The sequence below is a fragment of the Poecilia mexicana genome, unplaced genomic scaffold, assembly GCF_051168715.1.
Source record: "Poecilia mexicana isolate PSO_F unplaced genomic scaffold, ASM5116871v1 scaffold_17, whole genome shotgun sequence".
In the NCBI taxonomy this organism is placed as follows: Eukaryota; Metazoa; Chordata; class Actinopteri; order Cyprinodontiformes; family Poeciliidae; genus Poecilia; species Poecilia mexicana.
Genome location: NW_028263386.1, coordinates 29900495 through 29927332, shown reverse-complemented (window position 1 = coordinate 29927332; position 26838 = coordinate 29900495). Strand labels below are relative to the sequence as shown.

The window sequence follows — 26838 nt, the reverse complement described above, 5'->3', positions numbered from 1 at the left end:
GATCAAACTGGATTAGTTAAAATTAGACATGGAGCAGATAATGTACGATGCCTGATCCATATAATGAACACAGCTAAAAAAAAAAACTAATTCCTATGTTGATAATCTCTATGGACGCCAACAAAGCATTTGATAGGACTGAACCAAACTTTCTATATCAAACTTTAGAAGCTATGGACTTTGGAAAGAATTTTACTCAATATATTAAAACACTGTTTAATAATCCAAAAGCTAATGTACTAACCAATAATGTTCTACTACATTTTCCTTATCTAGGGGTTGTAGGCAGGGCTGTCCCAGCTCTCCACTGCTTTTTGCACTTGCAATTGAACCTCTAGCTGCTGCCAACACTTCTGTAACTGGAATCAAATTTGGTGCAAATGAACATAAACTCTCATTATATGCAGATGATCTTTTGTTATATATAACCAAGCCATACATCTCAATCCCCCCTCTTTTAGAATGCCTTAAAGCATACAGTGCAGCTTCAGGATATAAATTAAATTACACTAAAAGTGAGATTCTACCCTTAAACGTGCAGGATGATAATATTAGAACTCTCACTAACCCATTAAAATGGTGTAACAATGGCTTTAAATATCTTTGTATCCAAGTGGGTAAATCAGAGGATTACATATTTAAACAAAATTATACAAAGTTAATGGAAAAAACTAAACTTAACTTCCAAAGATTGATCTACCAACAGTTCAATCTGGAAAGACTCAGACGAGAACAAGAAACAATTAAAAGATTTAATGACAGCAATGAATAACAGTTCTTTGGCGCTCGGGCCCCGGCAGCTGATTTGAGCTGAGATTTGATGTGAACTCGATGAACATCCCGATAACTGATTAGGGATGCTCTCCCCCCGGGGCCCGACACTGGTGGTGGTGGTCAGGAAGGGTTCCATCCTGGAGAACCGAAGGATGAGGGTGGAGATGGGGAGGTGGTGGGTTGAACGCAGCTGGGAAGCGTCTGACGGTTTGGGTGTGGATCCTCTTATGAAGAGCCTGATTGCTGATTGAACGTGCAGGGTGAGGTCCAGGCTGAGGACGGGGATGAGCATGACGTCAATGGGTGAACGGAGGGGGCGGAGTCTTCCAGCTTGAACCTCTGCTAAAGCTCCATTTCAATCTGGAAAGACTCAGACGAGAACAAGAAACAATTAAAAGATTTAATGACAGCAATGAATAACAGTTCTTTGGCGCTCGGGCCCCGGCAGCTGATTTGAGCTGAGATTTGATGTGAACTCGATGAACATCCCGATAACTGATTAGGGATGCTCTCCCCCCAAAAAGGGGCCGAGGCCGGGGCCGAGGCCCGAGGAAAGGTGAGACCTAAAACTCGTGTGCTGACTTGAGAATGCAGGGAGAAAAGTACAATACGGTTGTAGACTAACGGATTGCAGAAGACCAGAAGGAGAGAAGCTGGCAGGAGTAATCAAATTTGATAGAGGGGTTTTCATGAGATCATGATGCACAGCTGAAGAATGAAGGCCTGCTCAGAGAAGGGGCCGAAATAATACGAGGCGTGAGAGTGAAAGATAGTTGAAGGTGTGGAGCCAGGCTGGGGATAGGATCAGCTAGATGACAACATCAACTGGAGAATGATGGCAGGATAGGTGCCCACTGTAAGGGAGCCAACACTGGAAAGTATGAGGGAAAAAGAAAACCAACTGAGACATGGGCCAACATTGAGAGAAAGGCTGGGACATGGGCCAGCAGCAGGGGCAGAGAACGCTGGGACATGGGCCAGCAGCAGGGGCAGGAGACGCCGGGACATGGGCCAGCAGCAGGGGCAGGAGACGCCGGGACATGGGCCAGCAGCAGGGGCAGGAGACGCCGGGACATGGGCCAGCAGCAGGGGCAGGAGACGCCGGGACATGGGCCAGCAGCAGGGGCAGGAGACGCCGGGACATGGGCCAGCAGCAGGGGCAGGAGACGCCGGGACATGGGCCAGCAGCAGGGGCAGGAGACGCCGGGACATGGGCCAGCAGCAGGGGCAGGAGACGCCGGGACATGGGCCAGCAGCAGGGGCAGGAGACGCCGGGACATGGGCCAGCAGCAGGGGCAGGAGACGCCGGGACATGGGCCAGCAGCAGGGGCAGGAGACGCTGGGACATGGGCCAGCAGCAGGGGCAGGAGACGCTGGGACATGGGCCAGCAGCAGGGACAGGAGACGCTGGGACATGGGCCAGCAGCAGGGACAGGAGACGCTGGGACATGGGCCAGCAGCAGGGGCAGGAGACGCTGGGACATGGGCCAGCAGCAGGGGCAGGAGACGCTGGGACATGGGCCAGCAGCAGGGGCAGGAGACGCTGGGACATGGGCCAGCAGCAGGGGCAGAGAACGCTGGGACATGGGCCAGCAGCAGGGGCAGGAGACGCTGGGACATGGGCCAGCAGCAGGGACAGAGGAAAAGCCAAAAAACAGAAAAAGAGTTAGCAATGGAGAGAGAAGGAAAAGTCAAGAGGGGAAGTAATCAGTGAGATGATAAAGAGACTCAAGACTTAGAATGCGGTAGAAGGAGTGTGCTTGTGATGCGACATGTAGGTGGGAGCATGGAGGCGTGAGAAGGAAAATGGTACAAATCACTGGATAAGAATGCTTGCTTAGGCAAGAAAAGACCAACCACCACCAGCGAAATGTGCAGAGCTCACCTAGGCACTGAGGGAGCCCTCGCTAATAAATTACAGAGCGAGACTTGAGATTAAACATGAAATGAGCGATGCTGTCTAACAGCTGAACTGAACTGGGCAGAGGTGGAGACAGCTCATCAACAACAGTCAAAATGATCGTGGGTGAAAAACAGATAAGATTAAAGTCGGTTGATGACATGAAACGGACTGGTGAAGGTTCAGCTTTATAGTAACCCACGACTGATGAGAGCGACAATTAGGGATTGCTTGCGGAGTTAGCCCCTCAGGAAACGGGTTATGGCTGTGGAACAATTTCGTAAAAAGCTGGAAACTCGAGCTGCTGAAATGAAGGTGAAGCTGAACCAACTACATAGGAGATCCCCCCCCCAAAAAAGGGCCATGCCCGACGGACTGAATTTAAAATGAAAAATAGAAAGAAAATACTATCTAAACTCATCAAAAAGCTTTGACGTGTAGAGATGTGCCACTCGAATGAACTTCACGGACCTGGCAATGGGGTTGGGAGTTTAGACTAGAATGGCTGAGAGCTTTAGGATACCTGCAAGAGCTGGTTGCCGTAGTGACAGACCCACAAGAATGACTGGTAAGAGTCTAAAGGCTATTGGCCCAGAAGTGAGACTGGAAAGAGCACATTTGAGTATGGGAGCGGGGTAAGTGAGAGAACCGACTACATAGCCTGAAAGTGGCAGGATGGCCTGGGAAATAATCTGCCGATTCTGGGAGATCTTGAGATAAAAACTGAGAAGCGACCCATGGGACTTGAACAGGACACATCAGAATATGGAACAGCTTGGTTGATAGCAGCGAAGCAAGTAGACCAGGAATATCCAGAGTTCAGCTAAGAAAAACCTAAAACTTGAGCTACGAAAAGGATCACCTGCTGGAATAGCGACTGCCAGACCACTTAAATCTCTGGATTGTTCTGAACTGAGCTACCGGAATGAAATATGAATCATCAACCACTATACATTGCGCATGTGGAAAATACCTATAAATCAAATGCTTAAAAAAAAAAAAAACACCACGTCTTGCATCGAGACTAAACCAGTACTATTTAAGGTTGCTTTGATAAGTAGTGAATGGACACGAGCAAAAATTTTTTTTTTTTTTTTTTTTTTTTTTAGAAACAATGATTGGACAATGCCCTCGTCAACAAGAATTTAAGGCCGATTAATAATTAGCAGAAGCGCTGGACAGACTCAACCGAACTGAAGAGGAATTATTAGTTGACTTCATGTTACGTTGGCAAGCCATTCTACTACACGTATTGCGTCGCAACAGGGTAAAAGTCCACAATTAGGTGAATGACAATTTATGCCTCATGCTGCAGTATGAGAAGGCCAGCCGAGACGCGAACCCCTGCTCCAGACAAGATTAGCTGATTGAATTGACTGTTTAGGTCATGATAAGGAGTAAATTTAAAATATGCTAATTTTAAAAACTTGCCATGTCTTTATTGGAAAGCCTAATTATAGTTCTCAGATTAATAACTTATTCTGTCCTGTTAACCTTTATGTTACCTGTAGATAAAGTAGATTGTTTGCAGAGATCTTTTGAACTGCTCTTTGTGTGGGAAATCAGGAGAAGTTCCAGCTTTCACACTGATCTGTGAAAAGCCTTGAAACAGCAGGAGTCCAGGCCAGTAGAGGAGAAGCTCTGCTTCCACTTGTTTAGATAAAGGTGACAGTTTGAGCTTGATCTTGAAAACAAATTGCAGGGAGTGTCTAACTCTAAAAAGGATCAGAGACAACCCCTGGTTGGATGAGCAAAGCTACGCCTTATTAGAATAAAAAGTCTAGAATACGCCTTTACTATAAAACTTTGTACACAGCAGTAACTACTCGGATTTGCTCTTGTAATTCTCCAAAGACGTCTAAGCACGTCTTTGCTTCTTTCTTCCTTCTTCCATTTGACTCAGGTAAATTAATGCATGTCTCTGTTCTGCAGTTCTGTTGTAAATTTCATGTGCGTCTTCTTTGGATTAAACTCTAATTCTGAGATGTCTACACTCGTTTTCTGTGTGATTTAACTCGGCCGCCGGGAGAACCTGGGATCCGTGAGAAGATGATGGAGCCAGAGTTTTTCCAAATTACAACCTAAAATCTTCAACAGGCTGAATTAATCAACGTAGCTGAACATACACAACGACAATGGTCACGGGCGTCTTGTTAACAAGCTTAAGGGGTTGTATTGAAATTAGTCATAACTAAGCTAACATCACCTGCATCCAGCAGCACTACTCTACTCGGTCGGTTAAATTACGCAAAGTATTGGCGTTATACTAGCGGCTCCTACGCCGTTGGCGACTGGTGTGAACGTCTCCGGGCTTAAGTTGCGTTTGAAATAGATGATATGTTAACAGCGCATAAAAACTGTTTTAATTGCAGAACAAGGTTGCAGAGAACGCGATAAGGGAGATGGAGGAAACTGCGCTGACTAGCGACGAATAACTAATGTGAAGCAGATAGATAACTGCGGTGACCAAACGACCCGTTAACGATGGGCTGCACTGCTCGCAGTTGAGTGCACATGCATCTGCTATTCATACGATAGACATCCCTCCAGGCTGACTGGATTCTAACATACGCCTTGCAGCTCTTACGCAACAGCTGGTCACCTGCTGAACCAATGTTATGTTTAAAGGCGCCTCGGAGAAACAGGTGACGATGTTTTAGCTAAGTCAATGTTCGGATAAAAGTCCTTGAACATTAGAACCTGAGTGGCGCATGTATATACGGCCAAAGTGTTCGGGAGGGGATAAACTAATGAAAAGTGTCTGCGTTACGAAGTATTGCGAGACTCGAATGAGACATGAGAATGCTACGTCTTACCCTGGTAGCCTGAAACAGGCGTAGTGAGGGAAAACCAGAGAGGTGTTGCTGAGCGGGCTGACAGCGACCATGCAGGAGAGGGAAATAGTAGGCATGCTGATCCTTAGCGTGGCACTGGTGTGAAGGCGCTGAGGTGAAGACGACGGTGCGGGTTGAAAACAGTGGGATCACGTGTCTGTTTGCCAGAGGTGGATCGTGGAGTAGGTGGCGAGGGAGCGGAAGATGGAGAAATCCCAGTCAGGAGAGAAAGGGGGAAGACGCTACTTGAAATCATCGAGGAATCTCTTGCATCTGAGGAGCATCCTGACAGCCTGAGACGGGCGTAGAGGGGGAAATCCGGAAAGGTGCTGACCATGACGACATGCGGAAGTGAGAGAAGCTTGGCGGGCGAAGGAAGAAGCCTTTTGCTGCTTCCATCAGATCCTCCCTTTTGATTCTGTCGTTTTTCTTTACGTGGCATCTTTAAACAGGCTGTTCCCTCCACGTAGAGCTCCGCAGTTAGCTACCTTGTCTCACGACTGTGCGGGAGGTAATCCGTCGTGCATCACGGGCCAAAGGGGTCAAAGTAAACAAGGTGACCGGAGGGCTTATGTTTTTTCGGAGGTGGATCGTGGAGTAAGTGAAATTCTAGACAGGTGAGAGATAGGCGGGAGAAGCTGCTTGAAATGATCGAGGCTGGGGCCGGGAGAAATCTCTTGCATCCGGGGAGCGTCTGAGGGGAAAAAGAAAGGACCAACGCAGGATGCGAGGTCGAAGGACGGGGAATCACGAAGCTGTGGAGGAGCTGAGACGTGCAGATGAACGGATTGAACGCAGCTGGGAAGCGTCTGACGGTTTGGGTGTGGATCCTCTTATGAAGAGCCTGATTGCTGATTGAACGTGCAGGGTGAGGTCCAGGCTGAGGACGGGGATGAGCATGACGTCAATGGGTGAACGGAGGGGGCGGAGTCTTCCAGCTTGAACCTCTGCTAAAGCTCCATAATCAATACCATTAAAATGAATACTTTGCCTAAATATATATATATCTGTTTCAATGCCTTCCAATAACTATTCCCAAAAAGGTTTTCAGTGAGCTTAACAAAATTATGAATTCCTTTATATGGCAAAAGAAGAACCCCAGGGTTAAGATAGCCTCGTTACAGGCTCAGTATTCAAGGGGTGGACTCAATCTTCCAAATTTTAGTAATTACTACATTGCCTCTCAGTACAGACCAATTTGGATCTGGCTACATGCAGAAAAAAGCGAAACTAGATGGATCTCAATAGAGCAACATGAGATGAAGCACGTGCCCTTAGAGGATGTTCCATTCATAGGCTATAGAAAATGCCTGACAACACAATAATTCTGAACACATTCACCGCCTGGCAGAAGTCTCACTCACTTTTAGATGTAAATATTAATTTCCTTCAAAGAACACCCTTGTGGGGCAACCCTAATCTTCAAAATCATATTGCTGATTCAACATTGCTGGGTTAGAGAAATAGGAAAATTCAAGTAGTAGCTGACCTGTATATTAATGATACGCTAGCTAACTTTCAACAATTGAGTAAGAAGTTTGATCTTCCTAAAAACAACTTTTTAAAATTCTTACAGATCAGAGGCTGGATTAAAGAGAAGTCTAATGAGAAATTTCCAGCAATCCTGGTTGAAACCTGCCTTGAATCATATTTATGTCACAAGCTAGAGAGTTCAACAAAAGGATTGACGTCCTCTATACAGCATACTTAATGGAACACTAAGTATATACACTGCCACCCCTGAAAATATCCCTGCCCCCTTCTTACCACCCCATAAATATTTTTCTAGATCCGCCCCTGCACGGGCCCCATATGGGGAAAAGGAGGGCAGACCAGATGGGTCCCATATGTATTTGTCCGCGGGTTCCACGGTGGCCCCACATGGGTTTGCCCATGTACGGCCACAGCCCACATGGGCCCTACATAGTGGTGAGCCCACATGGGTGTGCCCATTAAGGCGCACCCATGTGGATTTGCCCGCGGACAAAACCATATGGGACCCATATGTCTGCCCTCCCTTCCCCCATATGGGGCCCACCTAGGCATGCTGGCAGGGAGCGCTACAGACGCTGGGAGAGACATCAAAGACAAGCAGCGCTAACAGAGCTATTACTATTGGAAATGCTAACGGAGCTAGAACACCAGTACTGAATGTGAAACCACTACTGACCCTAAACAGCTATAGCCAAACCGGACACAGAGTTATAGAACTACTTACCGGATCACACATTCTGAGCAGAGGTAAGTGTCATTCAGTGTTTCATTTACGAAGATGAAGGTAGCAGCAACAAACATCAGCTCCTCTTATCTTATCCATGCTCTTGTCTTCTTTTGTTTGGTCCTCCTCATCTTCATCACCGTTTGTTATTTCTACATTTCCATTGATTTCAATTTGAAAAGGCTTAATAATGTTACTAATCACTGTTTTGGCTGGAGGGAGCCAGGCAGTTGGAATATTTGACGTCATTTGCCCATATTGCATTGCAGCATGAACAACAATGGCTCGTGTGACAATATTTTATTGAAATGTATAAAAACTAAATAACATACATTATTATTACTGTATTGTTTTTACATCTAAAATAAATATTTCCCAAATAAAGTCAATTGTTACATCTAATCGTGGATTCCTTTATAAATGGTACGTTGGATACAGGTCTATAATTATTAAAAATCTAGATTACTCTTCTTCAATGCCATTTAAGGGAATGGGAAGACACCTATCTAGGGTTCCCACCTTTCAGAAATAAAAATTAGGGACGCCCACCACGGCGCGTCATCCTACTCTCATAGGGTAGGATGGCCACTGCAGTGATAGCTAATATTTTATGGCAATGTTTTTGTTTTTAAAAAGTAACCCATAGAGCAATTGTTCATGCATAGAGCACTCCAAAATTTTACTCCAACCAGAGCATATCTGATTGATTAATTAAACAAGTTTAAGTGTAAAATGAATTTGGTAAACTGCTCAAGTACTGAGTAACTGATCATAAGACTTGATTTAATAATCAAAATGTGTCCTCAGACAGGGCTCAAAAAGCATAAGTTATGCTTTGTAACTTATGCATACACCAAAAGCGTATTACCAAAATATTTATACCAATAAGGAGTTGGGTTTGGAGGCTGGTTCTAGATCAAATTTACCACTAGGGCCAGGATAGTCAGTGCTTTTTCATGGGGACGCTTAAAAAAAATTAAATAAAAAAAAACAGAGCAATGTTTCATCATTTGATCATTTGATATAATAAGTGAGCCAAAGAGCCACTTGTGTCTCCAGAGATTCAGGCTGCAGATGTAAAGTGTGATCCTGTCTCCATACAGCAGCTAAAAGTGTGGCACCATAATTTTTAATTCAATGTTAAAGTAAAATTGTGAAGGTTAAAAAATCTACCACTGAGCATTAACAAAATACATTTATTTAGCATCATTTCTTCTGTTCCCCGTTGGCCCCCATGTAGAACCGCCCCTGGGCTGCAGGTCTGTGTCTGACATTAGTAATACATTAAATGACCACTGAACAATGACTTAATAAAAGATGTTAACATTTCTTAATAAAACAAACAGAAAGCTCTAACAAACCTTTTTAAAAGTAGGAAATATTTATGTATTTACTGTTAATCTCTCAGTATGATTTGTTCTCAAAATGACCATTTATATTATTTTTGGCTGATATTATACATGAAATAAGCAAATAATCAACTCAGAACAGTGGACTAAAAGCACAATTAGAAACTTTATCAATAAATAAAATGCTCTACCATATCACCCTCAGGAGATGATTGAGGGATGAAGAGATGCTGATTTCTGGTTCTTTAGGTTCTGATGCATCTGCAGTTCCTCTCCTGACCCATTCTGTCTATCATACAGCAGCACATTGCACCACGACAGACACATTTTTTTTTTTTTATGTCTGTATTCATCCCCACTAACATGTTCAGACTTTGATTTGCGTCTTCCCTCTCACGTTTGTATCTTTATGAGAGGTTTTACTTCTAAGGACGGTGGCGTATCGGGCTGAGGGCATTTTAAAAAGACACGGGTTGATGGCAGCTCACCCCGGCTGCGTAGTGTCCGTCTCAATGCAACTACAACAGCATCGGTCCGTAGCAGGGGTCCTTTTTACATCCCGCCACGACAATTTAGCTGACCTTAATATTTCCTGTTTTATTTTGGTCATTATTGTTATAATTAGTGTTGATATGTGTGTGACAGGCAAGTCTATCGGACATTTGTAGAAATGCAAACAGAAGAGAAGCCAGGTGCCCAGACTAAGAAGTCTGCTCAAACGACCTAGTCCTCTGACAGAGGTTGGAAGGGGACCCAAGATAAAAACTTGGAGTTTAAACTGTAGAACAGTACCAACGATGAATAAAATCCTGTTTCAAAAGCTCAGACTGCTGATTTGTGATGTCATTGGTTCCTACATGGACGTTTATTCTTTTAACCTGTGGATGTGATTTAATGATTTCTGGGATTTTATCAGGTATTTCAATAATAGTGGAAGGTTAATGTAAGAGTTTCCCTCATTCTCACATTCTTTAGAATACAATCTCCCAAAAGCAGTGAGGGGGGAAGCTGGTCCATTAGATAAGCCTCTGGTAGCTGTGAGGAACGAGGCCGCTGCATAGAACAAGTCCGTTGCTCTCCCAACCCATGAGTTCCATCTCTTCAGGAATAGTGTCAGCCAGCTGCTCAGCGGTCGCTGGTGTCTGAGTCTGGCCAATGATCGCAATGTCCATGCACATCTCTGCATCCTGTGTCTTGCATAACAGATATTTTATGCTCCAGTTCAGCAACTTTCTCAAAACGTGAAAAACAGTCCTAACATCTTGTTGGAGAAGTTTCAAGAGCCATATCCTTTTGAAGAGATAGCTATCTTGATCCTTTGATCCTCAAAGATTGTGTTGAGCAACACACCTTTGAAAGTCTTCTACTTATGCTTGACATAATTATGGCAATAAATCTGCTGTATTACTGTGTTACTATTTCTACAATTCCATAAATCAGGCAGAAATAAGATGTATCAAACCCATCCTTCATATGTGTACAAGCCCTGTGCTGCTGTTCTTTCAAATATCCCAAATGTGAATAAGGCTAGCAAAGCAAACATGGTCAGAACTTTCATTAGCACAAGACACAAACATCATTATGTTATGGATTAAAGAAAAAGAACATGTCAGGAAAAGCTTCCAGTTTAAGTCTTCAGCTGATGATGTAACACATCCAGCTCAGCAGTGATCAGCATGAAGAAAGGTCTGCACTTTCTTGAATGTAAACTGTACTAAGCAGCACCATTAAGGGTTGTTAAGGACTCATTTGGTGTGCTTTTTTTAGTCTTTGTTTTGTTCATTTTTTCTACATCTTTCCTCTGGGGTTTATGGTCTGGGGATTATTTTTGTCCAGATTGTGTTTATACCAATATTTATGCAGTGATAGTGCTGTTTTGGTGAAACAAATACATAGAAGACCATCTTCATATAGTTACTGGTGGATATTTGGTTACACATATTTGCATTTAGTAATATAATTTGTGTCATTTAGGTGCTAAAATAAAGAAGCAACTCATAATATACAAGTGGCATAGAGTCAATTAAATGGTTAATTATGTCATGAAGTGTGTTGGTGGTGGTGGTGAGATTGAACGCAGGACCCAGGATGTAGTGAAGTTGACGTCTTTAATAATCAAGTTTAGCTCTAAACAGTCCAAGTACATGCAACACGGCAGAGTGGAAACAAAAACTCAGCACCGGCCGCAACTAAACAAAGACTGACAAAATAAGAGCCATGCCGCCACAGGACTTTCCAGTTCTACTGTGACGACTTAAACGAGGCTACAAAAAACGACTTACGACGAATGACACTGACTACCACAAGGACCCGACAACTAACACAGACACAGGTGGGTTTAAATACACACGGGTAATCAGGGGAAATGAGACACACATGGGGAGCAATCAACGGGGAGGACAGGACCGAGACTCACAGGAACAGGACTACACAGGAAAAACTCAAAAATAAACACACAAAAACACGGATCCTGACAAATTATGACATAACTGCTCATATAAAGTCTCACCAACTCACAAAGGAGGTTCTCAATACCAACTTTTATTTAGCAATTTAATGAGTGGACTACAATCCTAGAAAACACTCGAGCATGGATAAGATTTCACAAAACACACACAGGCTTTTATTACCAAACAAATCTGAAATAATTCCACAAACTTCACAAACAGGCAGGATATAATTATAAGTTAAAGATTAACAAAATATTCCGTTATTCATTTTGTCATATTTTTTAGACCTCAGTAAATCTTAGTATAAAGATAGTCAAAGTTTCAAATATTATATTTTTTAAATAACAACCATACCCATGAATTTCATGGGTGTGTTTATTCATGTCTAGTTTGATATTCTAATGTTTCAGAGTTTACAAATAAGATTTACCAAAAGTGTTGTTAGACCAGAATGACATTTATTCATCCTCAGAGGAAAAAAAGGCAAAACATTCTAGAGATAAAATGAAGCAAAAGGTTTAAGTTTCAAGTAGCTGGAGACAAGCAGGAAATTAAAAAGCTGTCTTTGTGTATTAATAGTTCAAATAATGAACATGAAATGGAAAGCTATTGTATAAAGACGCTTTGGAATACAGCTGTATTGAACACATCACAATTTGTCATAGTAAATATGACTTTTTGACCAGGTGTTTGTAACAACTTAAGTAATCCATATATAGAAGAAACCAAAACAAACAAGTTCAGACATTAAGTTATGCGTAGTAATAAGAGGGAAAAGTATTGAACACACAGAAAGGGAAGTGGAAAAAGACATGGAAAGCCAAGACACCAGTTAAAATCCATCAGTGATCAGAAAGACATTCTGCCCCTTTTGAGTGCAAATGAATATCAGCTGGTTCAATCCAAACTGATGGCTTATGGAAGCCAAATTGCTGAAAACAGTTCTCGTTATTGCAGTTGCATGAAGAAAATCGCATCATTTTGTTCTCTTCCTTATGCTGTTCACCCCCTGGTGAACTTTTTGCCCCCTCTCTGGAAGATTGTGTGATTGGTCTGAATTTCATGGGTGTTTATTCATTTAGGAAACTACCACACAATTTCCACCGGCTGCTGATCTGACTGATATCTGTGCAAGGAAGGTCAGATAGTGAGAGCACAGTTTTTTCAGTCAGAAAGAAATTGTTTGATGAGGAGGAGGAAGTATACTGAAATATTACACTGCCCATTCTCTCAGTTGAAGCAGGAGAATGGCTCATCAATGCATAACATTTGTCTTTTTGGGTTTTTTTAATGACATGGAAAAAGATTGATTTTCCAGACTGTCAAATATTATTCCCTCCTCCTCTGAACTTCTGAACTTGTAATAGTTGTCTCTCTGCCATGATCGCTATGTTTACTATACGGTTATAAATTACACACATGGCAAAAAACCATCATGACGTATTCTGCAGTGGGAGGGAAGCTCGCCTCAGTGTATTTTGTGGACCGTAATAGGTCTTTGCAAAAATGAAAATCCAAAAACCACATGACTGTACATTGACAGTTCGACTTCGTTCGAACTACACTGGGCCCTTCAGAAAGATATTGAGTTGGCAAGTACAATTGTTTCAGAAAACAATTAGTAATGCACTCAGTAGCCATGGCCTGTATGCACGCTCAACACGCAAAACTCCATTTCTGGAGTCGAAGAAAGTTTAAGCTTGTTTAATGTTTGCTGAACAACATTTGGACAAGCCTGTAAAACACTGGGAGAACATAGACTAGTCAGATAAGAGTAATATTGAACTCTTTGGATGCCATAACAAACACCACATTTGAAGGACAAAATGAACTTAGGCTCCATGCAGATAGTGAAGTTTGGAGGTGGGAACATCAATATGTGGGTCTATTTTTCTGTGCATAATTGTCAGAATTCATGTAATTGATGATAAATGAAAGTGTACAGACATTATAGAGAAAAGTCTGCTGCCAGAATGAAAAAGGGTGGATATTTCAGCAGGACAATGATCCCAAACACAGAGACAATGAAGCTCTCAACCAGCTGCAGAGACAGAACATAAAACTGCTAGAATAGCCCAATTCATTTTATATTATTACTCATAATTTAATTTCTGAACTGATTTGTTTTATTTTTTCTATGTATGGATTACATGGGTTGTTACCAACACCTGGTTTTGGGAACACCAGGTGTTTCCATGTCAATAGCAAAAATATGTTTACTATGAAAAATTGTCTTTGTTCAATAATTTGCATACCTGCTGTATAACTAAGATTTACTTAAAGGAAGCACGGACTTGACGGCCCTTGAGGAGCTGTGGAGGACGGAAGTTGTCCACCATGCAGCATGCGGCCTCTCCTTCTCCAGTGAACAGGAGGCTTCGAAACTTTGCCATCTAATAGAATACAGGAACACAGAAACAGTTATGAAGTTCCTTTGACACAATATATGTTGCTTCATGTCACAATATCACAAATTTCCAACAATAACCATTTTCACCCTACCAGCATGATTCACCTACTTTGAATAATAGTCTCCAGTACTCAGAAATTTTAATAGAACCAAGTCCTTGCATGTATTGGGCTGATGAACCCATAACATATAATTTTAATAAAACGTTATTTTAACTGATTGAGTATTTCGTAATGATAAAAATTGATTTATTAAGTCCACAGGACCCCAAAGTGCTTCAGTCATTCACTGATTTTCATTCACACCCTGATGGTGACAAGCTACTGGATAGCAGCCACAGCTGCCCTGGGCAGTCTGACAAAATTAAAGCTGCCATGCAATGCAGCCACCGGCCCTCTGACCTCCACCAGCAGGCAAGATGGGTGAAGTGTCTTACCCAAAGACACAACGACAGATTGGGTATCAAACTGGCAACCCATCAATAAAGTTATGAACTCCTACCAGTCAACCCCGCCAGTCCATCGCAGGGCAACTCAGAGACAAACAGGACAATCATGCACACACACACACACACACACACACACACACACACACACACACACACACACACACACACACACACACACACAACTCACCTAAGCAGGATTTAGACAAACTAATTAACCTATCGGTTAATTCTTGCTGCCAGGCAACAGTGCTACCAACTGCGCTACAGTGCAGTTTGAAATAAATCCCAGCAAATCCAGTGTAGATTTCACTGACTTGTGAACTATACTTATCCAGTACCATCCAGCTGAGAATATAACAGAGACAAACTATATGTTGACCATGCTTTTCCCCACCTGTCAGCCAGTACATACATAATATAGATGTCTAATAAATGTTACATGAACATCACATGAATGAGAACTTTTTTTTTCCTCTCAAAAAAGAGCTTCAATGTTTCAGTTTTGGATCTAAATAAGCATAATTTAAAATTGAAAATAAAAAAAAACAGTTGAACTCTTAACTGATTCATTTAGCTTTTCTGTCCTTCCAGTGTTTTAAGTGGACCAAGCTACCCACCTGAGCAGGGCTGACACTTATAGGCTCCCTGAGGACAATCCAGGTGACGCTCTCCAAAAGGGGTGGGGTCGTCAAAGATCCATCATAAGTCCAATAATCCAGAGAACCAGGAAGAAGAGTTCTTGCATCAAAGTTAGAGAAAGTTGTCTGCTTTCCCTATATGTTTCACACAGAAGAGATGGAAATGTAAAGCCGGAAAAACAAAGCTATGAGTATGAGAACATTTGAACAACACAAGTTCAATTCCACCTCAGATTGCTTTTGTTTGTACCTTTGTCTTAATAGAGTCCAAAGCATCCAGAACTTTCTGAAGCCGAGGGTTGGCAGCACCAATCTGAATGAAAACATCACCTTTAATGTAGTTTTTTTCAAATACAAAGCTATTAGTAGACATTTTCTCCAACACATCTCTATTGGGGATGCTGGTGCAAAGAGCACTGATTACTTACTTTGAGAAAGATTCCAACCACAGCCAGTCCATCAGGCTTGTCAGCAGCCTCCCCAAAGCTGGGATATTTGGTATTCCAGTGCACCAGGTGAAGCTAACAAGAAAAGATGTATGCTGATATCTGTAGTAGCAGGAACCTTTAAAAGTCAAGTAAACTGTGTTCACTTCATCAAGATATTGGGTCGACATGCAATACAACTCCACACACACACGTACATGCACGCACACACACACACACACACACACACACACACACACACACACACACACACACACACACACACCACACACACACACACACACACATATATATATATATATATATATATATATATATATATATATATATATATATACACACAAATGTATCTGCAATATATAATTGCAGATACATTTGATGTCCAGAGTCATTATTTTTGGTCTGGTATATTGAAATATTTCAATTTTTAAATGTTTTAGTAATTTATTACTCATTTTAATGGATCATAATATTTAATAAGTAAAAACATTTAAAATTGTTTTATATAGCTGAAAAACCAAGACTTCTTGTTGTCCGAGTTGGGTACTGTCTTTTTTATTAACCTGAAAAATGATGCAAAAACCTGTTTTATTATTTTTCTTTGGTGAATTTGTTTTTTTCTATCTTTTTTTAAACTGCCTAAGTGGTCAATTTAATAACAACATCACATTAAATTAATTCAAAATACCCTTATTTTCGAAAAAATATGTGTCAGAGAATTTTTTGTCAACTCTATTACCATATGGTTTTGTCCCTGTAAAACAGTGAAATTGCCTTCTACGGTTATATAAACTACATAAAATTAAATCATTTACTTTTACTGATAAGACCTGAAACACACAGAGGTCTATTTGCCATTCTCTGGGAAATATTTTAGTCTAAAAATCACAATCACCAGGGGTTATTGTTTTCAACGTCAATCTTGTTACCAAAGTATCATGAGAAAAATACCACAGATCTTTGATCATAGACAAGTTTATTTAATGGTTTGTAAACCATTATCTCAGTGGTGTCATGTTTTTCAGAATTTCTACTCACAAGTGGAGTTTTTAATAAAAATGTTTGAAATTGTCAATTCTGTTACCATCAACAGAGTTTTACCTGTTTGGTAAAACTCTGTTTACCAAACAGGGTAACAGAGTTTTCAGTTCTAAATGATTATGGTGCTGTAAATTCTGTTACTAACACCAACTCTGTTAGGTAACAGAGTTGACATGTTTATGACATACTTTCACAAAAAAAAAAAGGTAAAAAGGTAAACTGTTGTCCAGAGCACCATATACATTGTTGGTTGACTTCTGCTGTGATTTAGTGTTACTGACCAATTTTATTTTTAAAGGAATGATGGTTTTCAATGAGTTTTAATGAAAAACGTTTGACCCTATGCGAATAACTCTGTGAAAAGTTGAGCATCTTTTGATTTTTTAAAATGTATTTTTAAGTAAAACATCTCAATTTAAAGTATTGGGGTAGTAGGACACTTGGTGTAATGGAATAAAAATATTTTAGTCTGCTAGAATTTATTGTTTTTTTCACTCACTGTCTATATTGTCCGTAACAGAGTTGACATAACATACCGCAAAACATATGTTTTTTCTGAGAAAAAATTATAAAATATGTAGCTAATGTTTGGCAATTACAGATTTTTTTTAAAGTTTAATGCCTTTTCAATAAACTACCTAAAAAACGTTTTAAGAAATGAAAAGTTTTTTTTGTCATTTCTTGAAGTGCCAAATGTAATTATAGAATCACTCATATATATATATATATATATATATATATATATATATATATATATATATATATATATATATATATATATATATATATATATATATATATATATATATATATAGTATTTTCCGCACTATAAGGCGCACTGAATTATAAGGTGCACCTTCAATGAAAGGCCTATTTTAAAACTTTTTTCATATATAAGGCGCACCGCCTTATATATGAAAAGGCGGTGCACCTTGATCATGGTGCACCATGATCATGCACCTTGCGTCTATATAAGGCGCATAGAATAGACATTACAGTAGAGGCTGGAGTTACATTATGCATCCACTAGGTGGAGCTGCACTAAAGAGAATGTCAACAAAACAGTCCGACTCCAGTCGGGGAGAGCCTTCCTCAACTGGGCTGGGGCGTGGGTGGATGATGGTCACCCTTCTCCGTTCGCACACAGCATGTTCGTGGAGAACGCTAAATGACCAGCAGACGACCTGATTCTAGACGGTCTGTAGGTAGATAGGTCAGTCAAACTTTATTAACAAACCAGCGTTCTGACAACTATCCCAGCATGCACCGCGCGCTTCTTCTTCTACGGGCGAAAATGAAGTCGGCGGCTGCTTACCGTAGTTGCTATACCTGTTGTGGCTCAATATTGGTCCATATATAAGGCGCACCGGATTATAAGGCGCGCTGTCGGCTTTTGAGGAAATTGAAGATTTTTAGGCGTGCCTTATAGTGCGGAAAATACGGTATATATATATATATATATATATATATATATATATATATATATATATATTAACACCTGAGCCTTTAAACTAAGAGGACAAAGTCCTGCCTTGTATTTGATGTGAGGAGTTTAAGGTTATAGCAAATCTTCACATTATTATTTTTCTATGCATGTGTTCAACAATACAAACATACCTCAGTTCATTCATTACCTCACAAGGAAACTTGATGCCGTTTATAGTGTGCTCAGAGCCTCTATCATCACTGCCTCCCCAGTGGAAATGAAATTGCTTCAGTCGGTATGTTCCAGAGATGGGACCTCCAGTCAGGGCTGAGAAATACAAATAACAGACTCATTAAGACAGAGAAAAAAAAACAACAAATAAATAATTTTTCTATTTGCATCAGCCAGTGACAAAGCTCTTTTAATATAGCATGCTAAAATGCTCCTGCTAGCTATAACTTTTGTAAGCTACTGTTGATCAGCTGTAAGAGGAAATAGTTGAACAATAAACCATGAAAAATTGGAAATTATACATTTACACTTCCATCCATCCATTTTCTACACCCTTGTCCCTAGCGGGTTTGGGAGGGGTGCTGGGGCCTATCTCCGGTGAGACATTTTGGGCGAGAGGCGGGGTCACCCTGGACAGGTTCAGTCTAAAAAGTGTATTTCGGCTGCAGTTCATCTTATTGACTTATTTACATTAATTTCAGTTAATTCTTTTGCTTTTGCTATGACAACTTATTTTTTGTGTTTAATTAACTCAAAACTTACAAATCTTTAACCTAAAGGAACTTTTCACTTTATTTAAAACAATTGAGTTCAATGCCAGTTTCGTACCCTACGTCTGACCAACTCAAGTCACTAAGTCCTTCCATCTCAATTTGCTAAATTTCTGCAGCTTAATTCATAAGGGGGTTTAACATGACAAATTTAAGTCACTCTTACTCAAATCATTTATTTTGTTCGAATAAACATTTAAAATCTCTTTGACTTAATTCTACAAAATGTCAACTCAAACTTTTAAGTAGTTCTAAACTAAATATTTTATAACTTCTTAGTTTGAGCCTAATACTCTTTTTACAGTGTCCTCTAAATACACTCTAACTTAAAAGTTACAAATCTTTTCCTTAAAGGATTTTTTTACTTTGACTTTACTTGAAAGAATTAAGTTCAATACCATATTTGTATCCTACATCTGACACCATGACTCAAGCTTACCAGGGACAGATTCTGTACCAACCAGGGTGCAGAGCACAATCCACATAAGGAGGACTTAGTCCTTGACACGGCCTTCGCAGGTTTGATGTCCAACCTGATGACCTTAGCTGCAGGTCTTCCTCTCTGTCACTGACCACTTTCATGAATAACTACGCTCAAATAAAGGCTGCCTCAGCCAAAAACCCTTTGAACAAAACATATCCTTTATTAATTTACTTCTTTATTTGAAGTAAACTAAATTATTTGAGTAAGACTGACTTAGATTTGTCATCTTAAACATACTTAATAAATTTGTTAAAAAAGAAAATTCACAAATTTAGTTGGATGATTATAATATATTGAATTGGTTAAACTTAATAAATTAAGTTGGATTGCTTATTACCAATTGAAGCAATTCAATTAAGTTGGTTCAACTAATTTCTTTTTAGAGTGTTGCCAGTCTGTCGCAGGGCAACACAGAAACAGACAGAATGAACAACCATGCACACACCTAGGGAGAATTTAGAGAAACCAATTAACCTGACAGTCATGTTTTTGGATTGTGCCGGAGAACCCACCATGCACAGGGAGAACAACTCCACGTAGAAAGACCCCAGGCCAGGAATTGAACCCAGGACCTTCTTGCTGCAAGGCAACAGTGCTACCAACTGCGCCACTGTGCAGCCCATTTAAATTTTAAGAAGCTTTATCTGAGCCAGCGTCATCTGTGTCTAACAGCGTGTCCTTTATAATTAAACTGAAATAAATGGAATTAACTACACATTAAGGGTAAGTTCTTGGGTATGTTTCACATTTCTTTTCATCTGTTTATATTGACCATTTGATATTTGAAGTTGCCTGCATGTTCAAAAATTAAATTTTTAAGGCTTTTATGACAGATTATAGCTGTTTATCTGTGACAACTACTGGAGCACAGAGTAAAATTGAAGAGTCACGATGATGGGCTGAACATGCATGTTGACCTTGAGATAAAGAAACAGGGCTGTTAGGAGATAACTGAACACTTACATCATCAGACATGCTTATCTGTGTGTACATACAGCATGGGTGGAGGAAACAAACAGGAGAGATAAAATTCAAAGGTAAAGTAATAATATATCTTGCAAGTATTTAAAATAAAAGTCAGAAATCAGGTTTTAGGAGTTTAGGATGTCATGTTTGTTATACCAACAATGCATCTGAGTGACACAGGACTTGAAACAAAACTAAAACCATTTTCAGAATGAGTATAAAATGATGAAGTGGTCCTTCAGAGCTTTAGTGTCAAACTTAGGGGTCAGCTTTGCTTACTGGAGCTGTCTGTGTCGTCCACAAAGTCCACCTGGAAGGAGTGTCCATTGTTGAGAATGCCCCTGGCATTGGAGGGGTCATACTGGAGTTTCAGACGCTTCAGAGACGGATCATATTGGGCCTCCTTGGTAACGATGTTGATGGGAGACTGTCTGGGTCCATTAGCAAGCGGGAAGTTTTCTGCCCACTTGTCAGGTCCTGTAAATGTAAAAATGAGGACCTATTCAAGTTCGTTATATAAAGACAAAGTTTTTACTGTGACCATTTTGATGTTCCAGTACATCTTGAAGAAAAGCAGCATTGCTCCCATAGAAACAAACGCAGTGTGATCATTCATAATGAATACTTACAGTATGTGGTTACAGAATGGTTCATTTATCAAGATATCACTAATTTATTCCTTAGGCAACATCTCTATTAAGTTTAGAAAAAATAGAAAGTTGTGAGCGAACTACAAATGCAGGTCAAATTTTATTGCAAGCATCAATATGAACAGAATAAAATGTAAAATTTAGTAAGAAGTTATGACTTTTATTGTGTTTACTGAACTCAATAAACACAATAAGATATTTCAGATATTTCTAACATATTTTCCAACTGTAAAAGTCAATGCATTCAGAAAACTTAGCTGGCAGGAAGCCGACTGCCTGAAACGAACAACCGTCACTTTAGTTGATCCTCCTCATCATGACCTTCAGTGTCCAGAGTTGGGAACATCCGAGCAGCGCATCATAAAGCTGATGTGTTTTAACCGCAGTTGTTGCCATAAAGCAGCTCTCCTCAGGCTGTCCTGCTACACTCATTACTCCAGAAAAGTGTGATAATTGCTTACTTTAAATGGCAACAAAGTAACGATTAAAACAGCTGAATAGATTTTACACCCTTCAACTTTAAGTAAAAACTACTGATTTAATTATGTTTGTGTAGCGCAATTCCTGGAGTAGAAATGTACGGCAATTAAAACCAAAAGCTCCCATTGGGGAGAATTTATTTGAATATTCAATATTGTCTACCTTAATGTTAAACTATAATTCAATTCTACTTAATAATTTTGAGCTGACAGTGTTTAGACATAAATAAGTAAAATGTAATTTAAATAATAATTATAATTTTATAAAAGTGTAATTAAACACGCACTCTTTTTTTTATTTTTTATTTTTTATTTTATCATCAGTAGGCTGCTGGCATTTCTTTTGTAATTATTAATGTAGCCCAGTCACACTCTTTTCAGTGTAATAAGGAGTGAGACTTCCCGGTTGGCAGTGCTGGAGGCTGCAGGGTTCTTACCGTCGCTCGGTCCGTATCCCCATCCGTGAGACATGGCTGCTACTGAACGCTGCACTGGCAATGATCAGTCCGAGGCAGAGGCTGCTCGGTGACCAATATTGGGGCGCTTTATAAAGGACCTGGTAATGCTCGCTGTGAGGAGCTTGGCTTGCATGGTTACGTCATTTCTCCCCTCCTATTTGGCTACGGAGTGTGCAAAGCTGTGAGTGATAAGATGTGTTGGGAAGCAGAGACGAACTGTGGTCCAGATCCGAACAGGTCAGGATCCAAACCCTTAGCACTGCTTTCAACTTTTGAAGGTGCTTCCAATTGCCCTGAAGAGTTGATGGCAACATGCTGGTGTGCGCTGTCCAGGGGTAAAAGTAGTTTTAAATTCTTGCCAGGGCTATAACGAAAATCGCCAGTGGCTCATTGTGCAAACCAAAACAAAATCATTAATATTTTACTGTCCTATATGCTACCTGTATGGATAACGCAGAAGTCAAACCACTTCAGAATGTGAAAAAATATGTATTTTGGTTCTGCCATATACAGAACCAAAATACTGTATATTTTGGTATTTTTAATTTTAATTAAAATTGTAATTTTAATTAAATTTAAATGTAATTAGCTACATTTAAATTTAATGATGTAATTACAATTTGTCTTAATTGTCTTTCAAGTTGTTTACAAAACCTGAACTTTTACTTTTACTTTAATTAGTTTTGAATAAAGTTACTCAGTTGTATTTGAAATCATCCATTTGAAATCAAACACTAGAAAAAACAGCATTTATCTTTTGACTGGGTTTGTATTAAGATCTCATGGTGTTGCATCAATTGGAAGACAGAGTAAGGAAAACCCATAAAGTTTAGTTCAACTTAAGTTCTGAGAAAAAGAAAACCCCTTGCTGAATTTAATGCATCAATTTAACTGCAAATATCATACACTGTAAACTTTAATATTTTAACAACAAATGTAAATGTCAATTTTATCAGGTACTTGTATTGACTAAAACTTTAAACAGAAAATAATTTATTTAACTATTAGATAGGAGGGACAAACCGTTGATATAAGACATTATACCATCTTAGGTTATTAAAAATACACATAATATTTTGTGTTGTTTTTTATTGATAAATGCTCCTTAAAAAACAGTTTGAGTCTATATGGCAAGCTGTTTTAACATAAATTCGGTTTTACCGCCTTACATTCCAGATATCTCAAATTGTTTTGTGACTAGACGTTTTAGCAATTTAAAATATCTCCAATTATATTTCGACTAGACAAAATAACTATTAGAGATATCTCTAATTATATTCTGACAAGTCGAAATGACGTCAGATTTACCATTGACTTGTATGGAGACTTCAATTCAAGATATCTAAAATGAATTACTGACTACCTGAAATAAACATTTCAGATATCTACAATTAAATTATGACTAATCATAAAGTAAATTCAAGATATCTCGATTTTGGTTTTGACTAGTCATAATTCTAATTAAAGATATCTCTAATGACTCCATAATTCAAGATATCTTAAATATATTTTTGGATAGGAGATATGTAGTTTTGACTAGTGAAAATTAAATTATAGATATCTTAAAAGCAAATAATGACTGGACAAAATTAAATTAAAGATATTTTGAATTGTAATTTTGACTAGTCAAAATTCCTTTTAAGATATCTCTAAATGAATTGGAGATATCTTGAATTACTCACCTTTTCTATTTTAGATATCTTAAATTGACATTCCGACTAGTCAGAATGACATTACTGATATCTTGAATTGGTATTCTGCCTAGTCAAAATGTTCCTGACTTACATAGCAATTTGAAAGTTTAATAAAACAATGATAAATAGAGAAAACGAACAAAGATGTTTGAAAATGCGCCACTTTCATGTTGAAAATGGTTTGACTATAGCAATTTTAGCTTTTCAAAGCTGTTTTTAAGTGCATTCAGTTCGTTGGAAATGGAAATGCGGAGATAGCAAAACTTCATAAATTATAAGACTGCTTCTGATATCTGCAAAGAATTTCTTGTTTATTCAACATTGTCGAACTCTTTCTAATTTGTGGCATTTACTCATAATTTTGTGCAGGGAACATAAAATTCTGCAGGCAACCGTTTGGACAGCACAAAGGGGCTTCCATGTCATTCTTAAATCAGATATCTAAAATTGTAATTTTGACTAGTCATAATTATGTTGAAGATATCTTAAATCGTAATTATGGATATGTGTTCCGTCAAATGACAGATCATGTGACGTCATTTGAAATATCTTGAAAGGAATTTTGATTAGTCAAAATTTAATTGAAGCTATCTTGAATTATTATTCTTACTAGTCAGAATGTAAATACAGATATCTTAAATTACCATTCCGGATAGTCAAAATGTAGTTTTGTTGAGTCAAAATGCATTTTTACATATCTGGAATGTAATTCCGGATAGTCAGACGAAATCGAATTTATGTTAAAATGGCTTGCCATAGTGTCTAATATGTTCTCATTTCCTTTGTGATTAGCAAAACTTTTGCTCATCAAAAGTAACTAAAGTAAAATTGTAATGAGGTACTTGTTACTTCTACTTGTTTTTGTTACTTTTTTTTACTATTTGTATTTAAGTGCTTTTTTTTTTTTTATAAAACTTCGGCATCACTGTCGAACAAATTAGTTATTGTTTTCTAAACTTTTGTCAAATCTTGATTTTGCTTGAATTAAAAATTCACTGTCCCGAGGTGTTTTCCCAATTTTTATTTTAAAGTATATGAATGACAAGTGATTTATTATTCGTCCTGTTCCAGTGCAAGCGGTATGTTTTATGTCTGTGGACCACTTGTATAAAAATCAAACGCACCAAATCAAACGTCTTTTAGAGGAAGACGCGCGTGCCATGCGCTGTCGTTTAATACCAGTGAAATCTCCGGTCAGTTGTTTTAGAGCATTGGTGGTGCCAGGGGGGCATTAGGAGGTGGTATAGCTCCCCGTGGAAAAGTCATAGCACCCCTTCAGTAGACTGTGTGAGATTATCAACCATTTAGCATAGTTAGCTTAGCTACAAACTACTGTTTGCCTCCTTTTCACTAGCATTTAATGAATTAAGGAAACAAATTACCAACATATTCATATATTGAACTTGTACCTTTTGCCACTTAACAACAGGTGAGTCAGTCAGCAGCAGTTCTAACCCACGTCCCTCCTGACCTGTTCTCTCCTGAGTGAAATTATAGCTGCAGTATGTAACTCTTATATAAATATTTTTTTTCACATATTTTTTAATATGAACATATTATTCATTATGTTGTGACAGTATGGTATGAGAGGTAGTCTGTCAAAAATCTATTTCCTCTGCCTTCTCCCAGTGCTAGAAACAACCAATCAGTGGCAGGAGAGTTTTAGTGCTGTCAATCACAATCTCATGTGGTGCTGCTCATCCTTCCTCCCCCTCGATTTGTGCCGTGCTGCAGCTAGCATAGCACAGAGCTGTGCAGATTCAAACTGTGAATGCTCAGTTTAGTTAGCATAGCTACCAATGACGGCAGATAAATGGTTTCTTGTAATGATTGTTTCTCCACCATTAGCACATTTAGCAGTGAATGAGGCTAATAACAGCACTAAGACCCTCCTACTAGTTCTGATTGGTTGTTTTGGTCAGAACGGTGCATTACTTTAACCAGTAATAATAATTCAGGAAGGAGGTGGAGGAGATTGATTGTTTTCACAGATTATCTGTCTCATAACAAACTGTCACAACATGGTGACAGCTTTAACAAATATGGTACCTAACCCTTTTTTATCAAAGTTTCACAAATCATATAAAGGTTTCACAAATCCCACACTTGGTTTTAAATATTCTGCTCTTAGAGCAGAATAATCTAGTCCATGTTTTAAGAGTCTAGGTGTTGTAGTTTTGGAATTAGAGCAATTCTAGTATGGTTCAAATGCAAAAAAGAGCTGAAATCGCCCTTTTTTGAAGTTTCACAAATCAGATAAAGATTTCACAAATCACAAACTTAGTTTTAGATATTCTGCTATTGGTTGATAATAATCCAGTCCAAGTTTGAAGAATCTAGGTGTTGTAGTTTTTTAGTAGAGTAGATTAAATATGCTGAATTTAGTGAAAAATTTGTTGGAATCTCCCTTTAGCCATTTCCAGAAAAAAGCTGCAATCGGAAACCAACTTCAGCTTTGTTCGTTTAATTCAGTGTACGTAACTATGGCTTCAAATGTTTCTATGGTTTCAACTCATCTACATCACACTGGTTGTAATTCAAGGTGAAGCATGTTTTTTTTATTATTTTTTTTTACTGTTAACATTAACAGCATACCACTCATCAAACAACACTTTAAATCACTGAGCCTGTTCAAGAACTAAATAAAGGCACTATTTCTAAGGTTCTTCAGCAGAAAAAAAAATCTGTTACAAAAGTCACTTGCTGCCACCATGTGGCACAATAAGGAATGTGCCCCAAATTTACACTGACTTCATTTAAACATTAGACTCATACTTCGATCAGGCCACTTTTGCATCATAAAACATATTTTAAGCATATAATCTTTATTAATCTAATTTTATCAACTTTGGGGTCTCCCAGTTAAATCTGGAATAGCTCTTGCTTTGTCTTTGCTTTCATTGGAAAAGTAGAACGGGTTGCATAACCTTCTGTTATCAAGTTCCCCTCCTGTAGAACCAGCTCTTAGTTTTCTTGTTGTTAGTCCCACACTGGCCAATATTTAAGACAAGATATAAAAATGTAATTTTTTTCATCATGATATTCTGATACTGGTGGAGTTTAATTTCAGAATTCTTTGTATGACATGAAAAGTAGTTAACAAGCTCAACCATAAGACATATGATCTCGTTATCCAAGTAACCAGGAATAAAAAACTATTTTCTGAACAAACTGAGGTGAGAATGTTGCTCATTGTTGCTTCAGTACTATGTGAACAGGACAGCAGATTTTTTTTAGATTGTCAAGAAACTAAAAGGGTCAGATTGCTTCCCCGTCTTTAAAAAACAATAACCTGAAAATGCAGCTTCTATCACCTTGGCTCTGACTCCCCAGAGAATCCACCACTCTGCATTTAGACTGGGTTCCAGGAAGTAGCTTTACATCTGTCTTC

General features: G+C 39.1%; 1 protein-coding gene across 1 annotated transcript; it reads right to left on the bottom strand.

The window, feature by feature from the left end:
* Positions 1-11596: 11596 nt before the first annotated feature.
* cahz (carbonic anhydrase) lies at positions 11597-21889 on the bottom strand. Its single transcript, XM_088014921.1, has 7 exons — positions 21733-21889; positions 20446-20643; positions 18143-18261; positions 15450-15542; positions 15272-15334; positions 15001-15156; positions 11597-13918 (listed from the first exon to the last, which is right to left on the bottom strand). The coding sequence occupies exons 1-7, from the start codon at positions 21764-21766 to the stop codon at positions 13799-13801; spliced, it is 783 nt and encodes a 260-aa protein (XP_087871047.1). The 5' UTR covers positions 21767-21889; the 3' UTR covers positions 11597-13798.
* Between the last annotated feature and the right edge of the window lie 4949 nt (positions 21890-26838).